The 10000-nt window shown below is 30.0% G+C and overlaps 1 protein-coding gene across 6 annotated transcripts in view; it reads left to right on the forward strand.

Moving 5' to 3' along the window:
• The first annotated feature begins 8666 nt into the window (after nt 1–8666).
• LOC112517271 (O-acyltransferase WSD1-like) overlaps nt 8667–10000 on the forward strand; it is a 4508-nt gene continuing 3174 nt past the window's right edge. For 3 of the 6 annotated variants that reach the window (XM_025124646.1, XM_025124651.1, XM_025124647.1), the window contains exon 1: nt 8667–8894. In XM_025124646.1, the coding sequence (XP_024980414.1) occupies nt 8667–8894 (228 nt within the window). The remainder of the gene's footprint in view (nt 8895–10000) is intronic. The other 3 variants (XM_025124650.1, XM_025124648.1, XM_025124649.1) reach the window with 1 other exon arrangement.

The raw sequence follows: 10000 nt of genomic DNA on the forward strand, positions 1-10000 counted from the left end.
TAATCTACAAGTCATCTTAATATTATTTTTTTATTAATGAATAATTTATAAAATTTTAATTAATTTAATATATTTATTAAATAATATGTAAGAAATGTCATATCAACAATATGTTACACGTGAACAATTACATGACATGAAAATATGATAACTTATATCATGTCATCTTAAATCAAATCAAAATGTTACTCATTGCTTGTTTGGGTCAAAGTACAATGTCTTAATAAAAATTAATATGAAAGTGTATTGTTGTAAATAAGAAAAAATGAAAATACAATGCTATGAAAAGAAAATTTATGAAAGTAGATTGCTATTTTGTATATTTAGCCATCTTTTTATACTATTCAAATTAATTTGTAAGAAAATGACTGCTAATTAACAAATACGTAATTTAGACTACAGCTATAGAAGAATAAAGGAAAGAAATCGTCAGTTCTTATTAATCATATACTCTTTGAAAAAGTATGATTATAAAAGTAGATAGTTCATAATTTGAGATAGATCAAATATAATCTAATTCTGATACGTGTATCTCTATCTCTATCTCTATCTCTATCATAATATCCTTTTAATGATGATACATGTATCATTCATACTCTCTTTTGTGCTCGGTCAAAGAAGTGATGGTGCATAATGTTACCTCATTAAAACCTTGCGTCAAGATAAAAACTCAGGGTTTCTCTTGAATTTAGGCGTTTTTCGTGTTCTTTGTTGTCTTCTCCAATTGATGTGATTTCTCATGTTGCCTCTTGTTGTTGTTGTTGTTGTTGTTGTTGTTGATGATCACAACGATGCAAATGGAGATAAGAGAGAAAACAAAAGACCGAGAGAAGCGTGAAGATGAAGAAAACTAAATTAGAGAAATTTAAGGAATTTAAAACCATAGGAAAGATTTGAGGAATTTAAAATTGTGGAGATACAGGGAAAATTACCATCATATCCTTTTTTTTTTAATTAAAAAAAATGTTAATTAAAACCTATTGGATGAGAGTGATAAGAAGAATTTAGTTGTTTCTCTTAATTCTTTTTGGATTTCATTTGATATGATCCTTCCTCCCCCGTCCCCTCCTTCTGTCTCTATATACATCTATATAGAGAGAGGTTTAAACGAGAATATAGATCAAAATAAGAAAACATGAAAAACAGACAAATCACATATGATTTTCCACTAAACTCACATGCAATTACGGAACACGGTCAATGCAAAGGGTGTGCGGACGACTTGGCTTACGACCGAGGTCGCAGCTAAGGTCAAACAAATCACATGTAATTTTATATGTGATTTTAATGTAACATCATATGAGATCTGATCGTTCTTGTGTTTTCTTATTGGTCATTGTTCTCGTTTGAACCTCAACCTCAATTTGGCAGTCATTAAACACATGGGTAACATATACTTGACTATTGTTAGCAGTATCAACTACTAAGGCATAGTCAGGGGAACAAATTTCATGTATAAACACCCAACAAATAAAGGCGATACAAACGAATAATTTGCATCAAAATCAAATAACACATTTGCAATACTGAGTTTATGAGAAACGTACCTATTACTATATCAGGAATTTCCTATGCCTCCCACCTCGACATCTGAAAATTCGCCCTCTTGCCCTATTAGATTCACTCCTTTTGATGTTGATTTCCCTACGAGTAGTTTGAGTGTTTCCACCAATAGTCAGTCTCGGATTCTTTAACTGAGGGCACTCCGGCTTGATGTGATTAGGAAAGTTACAATAAAAACAACGATGGGGTATCTGACAATTTCTGGATAAATTCCCCGGTTCCCCACACCTGTAACATTTTCTTTGATCAATATTACAATCACCTTGGTGGGCATGGTGACATCTTTGACATGGTCGTTCACTGAATTGCTGAACTGGACGATTCTCTATTTTCACAAACTTTGGTCTTCTAAACTCTGCCGAAGACCCCTCTCACTTTCTCTTTTCTACCACCTTTTCTTTCTTCTACCTATTCTTATTCCTTTCGGTTGTTTCAGTTGCGTCTACTGCCAATGGGAACATAACGAGATTCATTGCAATTACAAATTCTCTGATTGAAGATTTCAATCCCCAAATATATCTTTCAATCTTACGAGATTCAGATGAAATGTAATGTTCAACAAAACGGGAGTGTTCAATAAACTTCTTTATATATTCCCTTACAGTTTAACTTCCCAGCTAAAGTTCAAAAATTCTTCTTCATGTTGCCTCACAGCCGCTTTAGGGCAGAATTGTTCCTTGAATCAATCCACAAACTCCATACAAGACATAGATTATAAAATATTGGGTTTTGCCAAAGATTTAACATCCCACCAATATAAAGCATTGGATTTAAGCATAGATACATCAAATCTAACCCTATCTTCATAAGAACACTTACTTGTATTAAAAAATGATTCAATTTCTTTTAACTAGCACTTTGCCTTTACAAGATCTCCTTCTCCGAAAAAAGTTGGAGGTTTATATGTCAGGAACTTCTTGATATCACCCCCTTTTATATTGGAATATTAGACTTGCAGTTTAATCTCTACTCGTTTTGTTTCCACTCTGGCAGATACTCCCAGAATAGAAGTCAAAGTATTTCTTAATTTTCTCATTTCTTCAGCGAGCATATCCCGAGTAACATACTCAGGATGTTGAATTGGTTCTTCATTAATGTTTCCTGAATAGATTCACTTGATCATGATGAACTTCAAGATGGCTACTTCTTCCTCTTCCAGTCCCCTTCCTCTGCCCATGCCTCGGCCTCTTCCTCTACCCTGACCAACTGGTAGATTTTCAGGAACATTTTCGGGTGAACTTTCTCTTTCGTCTGGGCTTATGAAAGCAATCCTTTCAGACCTTATAGATTGACTTGCCACCTGTTAATTTGCAAAATTTAATATTCACATAATCGTATTCCCCAAATATAATAAGGTATATGTAGGATCACCTATTGATTTGGTGATGACCCACTAATCTGTTACTCTACCTTAGCAACACTTAGTAGTTATTGGTTCTTTGTATAATGGTGTCTTGGTACATACTTAAGCCATTGGCAAAATCGAAGACTAGCCGATGTGAAGACAGAAGGTCACCGATGCGGTGTTGTGGATCAACTGTCTAATATATACACCAAGACTCCAAAGTAGCTGAAATGAATATTGAAAATATTTTGATGCTACAAGTCGATTGAAGGAAGATCTTCATAGACCGAAGATTGAAAATCTTCATGGACTCAAGATTGAAGATCATGGACCGAAGATTGAAGATCTTCATAGACCGAAGATTGAAAATCTTCATGGACTCAAGATTGAAGATCATGGACCGAAGATTGAAAATCTTCATGGACTCAAGATTGAAGATCATGGACCCAAGATTGAAAGTCTTCATTGACTTAAGATTGAAGATCATGGACCCAAGATTGAAAATCTTCATGGACTCAAAATTGAAGATCATGGACCGAAGATTGAAAATCTTTATGGATTGAAGATTTGTGAGTAGCTGCTTGAAGCTACATATCCATCCAAAGGAGATCTTCCTACAGACTGACCATAACTCTGCAAAGTTTGTCTCTGCATGAACAGTGTTGTATGCACGCTGTGTACGATGAAAATGAGATATCAACATTGGTCAAGTCAACCCCTGCCTTCTTATCCTCAGGTGACAAGTGTCCTCATGCATTAAATGCTGAAGGTAGTATAAAAAGGCAGTATGCATCTCCCATGCATATAACTGGCTTTTGAAAGAATACTGAGTGAATTCTCAAAGCAATCGACTATTCTCTTCTTCTCCCTTGCTCTCCTGTGTGCGAAGAAATTCTTAGTGTTCTTCATTTCATTTCAAGAACTCTTTATATTGTTCTTGAAAGTTCTTCTCTTTGTAAGATTGTTTAGGTTAGGTTTTCCTTTCCTATCTTCCGCAACAATCTTACGTATTTTTGTGTTTATTAATTCTTGATATTAATCAATAAGAATTAAAAAGTTGAAAAAGTTTGTGTAATTGTATTCAACCCCCCTTCTACAATTACTTTCTGTTTATTGTCATTCCCTTCGGGACTAACAGTATACAAGCACAAATATGTACCTATAAACCCATGATTACATTGGTCAATTGTAATTTGAATTTACCTTATATATTGTTCTTTTAACTCATCATATTTATTCCAAAGGTTCTACAAATGTTAGGGACCCTTAATATGCAAATAATACAACTTAAGTCTAGGCATCATGTTGAATACCTAAATCTCTTAAACTCAGGTTCTGATACCAAACTTGTAACACCCCAAATTCACATTTACATATAACCACATATTTCATTTACATGAAATACAAATTTACACATTTGGTCTCAATACATACAAAACGGCTACATTACAAAAGTAGCTACAACTTATTTTTTATAAATACTTGGTACAAAAACTTGTATATATAACAAGTATTCAGGTATAAATAGCATCACATATTCCAAAAATCCATATATGCAAGCAATCATGAATCCTCTATAATTTTCCCTTCCCCTTTTTCTCCGGTTGAGTCCGACTTGTAATGCACATTTTAAACACCAAAATGAGGGTTAGACCATGAGGTATAGTGAGAAATCTCTTCGATTACAATTATAGGGTGAAAATCACCAAAACACTTTTATAAACCCATATTTGTATTAATAACAAATAAGTAATGATTTATCAAAATAATCCCCTTTTGTTGCAACAAGAAGATGGAACAACACCCATATATCGCTTCAAACAACCAAATAAACCATTTATAACATAACTCATGAACTTGTCACGTCATATAGATAAAATCATAATTTTCTCACATCACAAGGATGATACAACCTCATTTCCTCGCATCAAACAGATGCGATAAATACTCTTTGTTGCATCACTAGAATACGATAACCCAACTTGTCGCATCTCAAGAATGCGACAAACACCCTTCTCGCATCAAACAGATGCGATACATAATTATATACTCTTTGTTCAGTCTGTTGTTAGTCGTCGTCTGATATCTGTATATTTCTACTACTGCATTTTACAATAAGAGTCAATATTTTCCTTTCTTTTATTTTAATATATTTTCTCTATTTAAAAAACATAATCATGGTTGGTTTCTATGTTGTAAAACTTTTGGTGTATGTATATATAATGGTGACCCAAAAGTGATTGGTTGAAAGGTATTTGAAACAAACTTGTTGCTTTGCATAAAATAATGCAAGAAATGAAAATTATGTGATGGTGTCAAAACCCATATATAGGAATAACATGAAATCCTCCATCTTCCTTTTAACCAACTACATCTAAATATGTGATCACTATACTTCAAATATTAATATAAAAAACAACAAAATTTATGCCCTTATAATTACAAATTAAATAAAAGTAAACTACAATTTACGTCCCTATAGTTTGTGGAAGATTACAATTTTTAACCCTGTGGTTTTGAAATTGCAATTTCCGTCTCTATGGTTTGTAATTCATTGTTGTTTTCGTCCGTATGATTTGTAATTTATTATTGTTTTTATCTAGAAAACTGAATCTATTAAAAATTATCCATTTAACCTATGGGTATTTTAGTCTTTTTGTTTCTTTTCCTTTTTGGTTATTAAATATACTTTTTGGCTTCCATTTTAGTATTTTTGTTTTTTTTATTTAATAATATTTTATATAAAAGATTTAATACATTAAAAAATATATTATTTATAATAAAATGATTAAATCTTTTTCATACAATTTTTTTCTTATTATAATTTTACTTTCTTATTAGTTCGATTTATGTCATTAACATCATTCAAGTACAAGTTGTTGATTTGTTTTTTTATCTATATTTAAAAAAATATGTCATATAAAAAAGTTAATTGGATAATTTATTTTAAAAATGTTCTAAAAGACGTCTAAAATACTATTTTAAACTTTTATAACATATTTATATAAGAAATACATTTTTTTGTATAACTGAATGACTTATGAGACCAAAAAATTATACATCTTATTAATAAATTACATACAATTGTTTGGTAAAAAAAGTCTAAAAAGCTAATTGTTTATTCTTATGAAAAATATAATACTTTGTTATCTAGTGAAGAAAAAAAAATTAAAATACTTTTATGTGAGGGGGTACTCAACGACTTGCATTTAATTGATTGTAGCTGCAAATATCACACTCATAGAAAACTAAAATTATAATAACCAAAAATATTAAAAAAAACACTGATTGTTTTAAAAATATTTGATTATTTTATCTGAAACAATAATAAAATAATATATTTTTTAACTTTTTATCACAAAAAAAAAGTTTTATTATATCAAAAAGACTAGAATACAAAAAATAAAAACCAAAAAATATATTTAATAAACCAAGAAAGAAAAATAAATCAAAAAACTAAAATATAAAAAAGAGAAACCAAAAAATATATTTAATAAAACTAAAAAAGAAAAATAAATGGAAAAAGACTAATGTACCTCTAAGTTACATGATTTTTAACATAGACTTGAGATCATGTGAGACCAGCCTGTTTTCATGAGACCAGCTTTTTACACTTGAAACTTCACAGCAAAATGCTGTGAAGGTGACTTTTTTTAACCTTCACAGTGTTTTTGCTGTGAAGGTTCGATTTTTTTAAACCTTCACAATGTTTTTGCTGTGAAGTTTACGTGTAAAAATATGGTCTCACGGGTCTCACGAAAACATACTGGTCTCACGTGAACCCAACCCTTTTAACATATTTAGGCTCATCTAAAGATATTGACGAGAAGTCATAATGGTGTAATCTGTAAAAAAGAAGAAATGTATTTTTGATGTATGTTATTTAATATATAATTATGTATATTAATATAATGAAGATGTAAAATGAAAAATGAAAAAGTAAGGGATATCAAGTAATTAAATAATTAATTATAAGGATATAAAATGTAAGTATTAAAATTAATTCACTTTACAGCCTTGGGCTTATTTTAAAATTGACGAGAAGTTTATAATGATGTAATATGTAAAAATAAAAAATATTTTTTTGATATATTTTAATGAATATACAATTATGTATGTTAATATAATAAAGATGTGAAATGGAAAATGAAAAAAAAAAAGATATAAAGTAAATTAAATAAATAATTGTAATATGTCTCATCATTATCAGTTTTTTTGTCATTTCAAGTCAGATTTTTCTTCTCTACCGAGTCATTTCGCATTTCTCCTTGAGAACATCCATAATTCATAAGTCATTCAATGACTTTAAATTTTTGTCACGTCAGATTTCCACTAATTCTATCTAGGGGGTGTTTGGGATTGCTTATTTAAAGTGTTTATAAACTTATTCAGTTATGCTACCGGTAATAAAGAGTTTTTCATGTATGGATGGATAAAAATGAAATACTTATACCGATTTGGCACCGGTAATAAAGAATGTTTGATAAGTTATTATCTTCTAACTTATTAACTTATTCCGGTATGGTACTAGTGATAAGAAGTTTTTAATTTTTGGATGGAAAAAAAGGGCACCTTATTTATTTTATATGTCATCCATTGTGGTACCATCATAAGATAATCCAAATACTCACCGTTTTACTACCACATAATTTGATAAACATTTTTATAGAAAAATATAAATTGTTTTAAATAAGCAATCTCAAACGTCCAATCCCAAAAACTAATCTTCAAAAATTCTCCCCAATGTAATCGACCTCTCAAAAGCTTTTTGTATTTGATAATTAATATATATATATATATATATATATATAAAGTTATCCTTATCTATTTAAAATGTTTTATAAAACCCTTTAATTTAATTTGTGGTTTTTTAGGTCAAGTAATATTTTTCAATAACAAATATTACTTAACATTAAAATATATTAAAAAAATCAATTCATTAAAAAAAATTATGGGTCGAATCAGAAATATACTCTGAAGTATTTTATTCGTATTAAAGTGATGTAATTAATTGATGATAAATTATATGTTTACATTATTTTGGTGTAAGAAATAGTGCAAATAATTGGATATGGTTATGTTCAATATTATTACAACCGCAAAAAAATTAGTGTTTTTCAATTAGGCCGTTTTTTAGTGTTTCTGCCTTCGACATTAAAAACCTCTCAGCCCGTTATCGTTAATGTCATCTTTAATCGGTATAGAGGCTGCTTTTTGAACGTTAATGATCATTTTGAAAACATAAATGACTTAATTATATTTGAATAAAGGGTTGTTTGTTTACTTCTTAATAGTTCCATTAAGATGTAACCTCTGAACCGTTAAGAGGTGAATCTTGTTTGGCAAAAAAAAAGTATGCCTCTTAATGTACTAAAACTCTCTGAATAATTTTGTATTTTGGATCTCCCTTAACCATTAATAGCCCTAATTTCATTGTACATAATTACCAAACAATTATATTTCATTTTGCATTATATCATGAATGCCTCTTAATCATTCTGCACCAAACCATTCAACAATTGCCAAACAGCACCTAAGCTCAAAATATATATAAGTTGCTTATTCATTGCAATTTTCTGTCTTAATATCAAAAAAGTATATGGTGGATATTAATATGTATGTATGTATATGTATTTATAGAAAGTATTGATGATGGAACAAGATAAAGCAAAACAGATATGGGAATGGTGGTTGATGTATATAAAGGAATTGGAGTCATATTCATATATGAATGAATCAAACTTGAATGCATATATTTATGGATTCCTTACCAGATCTTAACCAAATCAAAACCATCACAAAAAATGGTGGAAGGTTGAAGGAAGAAGATGAGCAATTGAGTCCCATGGCTCGCTTGTTCCATGAGCCAGGGTCCAATGTCTATATCATTTCCATGCTCGGTTGCAAGACCAAGATCGACCCTCATGTCGTCAAACAAAATCTTCTTCATTCACTCGTTCGTCATCCTCGATTCTCAAGCTTACAGGTTAATGATACCATGATTTACAAGTATTTTTTACTGTAGATAACTTCTATCATGGTTTTAAGTTGAATTAAAAGTTTTTAATGATTGAACGCTGAGAACTTTCATCATGGTTTTAAGTTGATTTGCAGATAATTGGCCACTAAAACTTTTATCATGGTTTTAAACTGATTTTGACGTGACTTGTAACTTTTTAGTGATCCACCGTTAATAATTTTCATCATGGCTTTAAGTTGATATGAAACTTTTTAGTGATTGGCTGCTATTAATTAACTTTCATCATGATTTTAAGTTGATTTGGAGATAAATGGACCTAATTATGTCGCTAAGTTATTGCGACAGCAGACCTTTCACTGCAACAAAATTGAGTTTATAGAATGCCTAAAATATCTGAGTGATCTAATAGAAAACTTTATAGGACTTGAGTTTATAGAATTAAACAATAAGACGCCGTATCTAAAAGTATTACTATACGTTTACAGAACGTTTGTGGACATTTTAACCAGTTTTTTTGAATACTCGCTACAACAACATCGGGTTTATAGGACACTCTCAAATTCTAAGTGTCCTAATAGACCTCTTTATAGGACTTAGTTTATAGAACCAAAAAATAAAGTGTCTTATCTAAAAGTGTGGTAATAAGTTTATATGACGTTTTTTGACGTCGTAGTAAGTTTTTATGACACTTTTAATATAGAGTGTCCTATTATCAACTTTATAGGATACTATTTGAAAATTTGTCCTATAACAACAAGTGTCCTATAAAAAATGAGTTTATAGGACACTTTCTCAAAAGTGTCCTATAAAGTTGCTAATGCGAAACTTTGTATTAAAAATGTCCTAAAAAACTTGTTAAGACGCCCAAAAACGTCATATAAACTTATTACAACACATTTAGATAGGACACTTTATTTTTTTGGTCCTATAAAAAGGTATATTAGGACACTTAGAATTTGAGAGTGTCTTATAAATCCGATTTTGTTGTAGTGACTTTTGAAAATGTCCTATAAACCCTTTCTTTTTATAAGATAAGATACTTGTGTTTATCGGGACATTTTTCCAAATAGTGTACCTATTAAATAGCTGATACAATATTTTATTTTAAATAT

Source organism: Cynara cardunculus (assembly GCF_001531365.2).
Source record: "Cynara cardunculus var. scolymus isolate 2C chromosome LG 8, CcrdV1, whole genome shotgun sequence".
Lineage (NCBI taxonomy): Eukaryota > Viridiplantae > Streptophyta > Magnoliopsida > Asterales > Asteraceae > Cynara > Cynara cardunculus.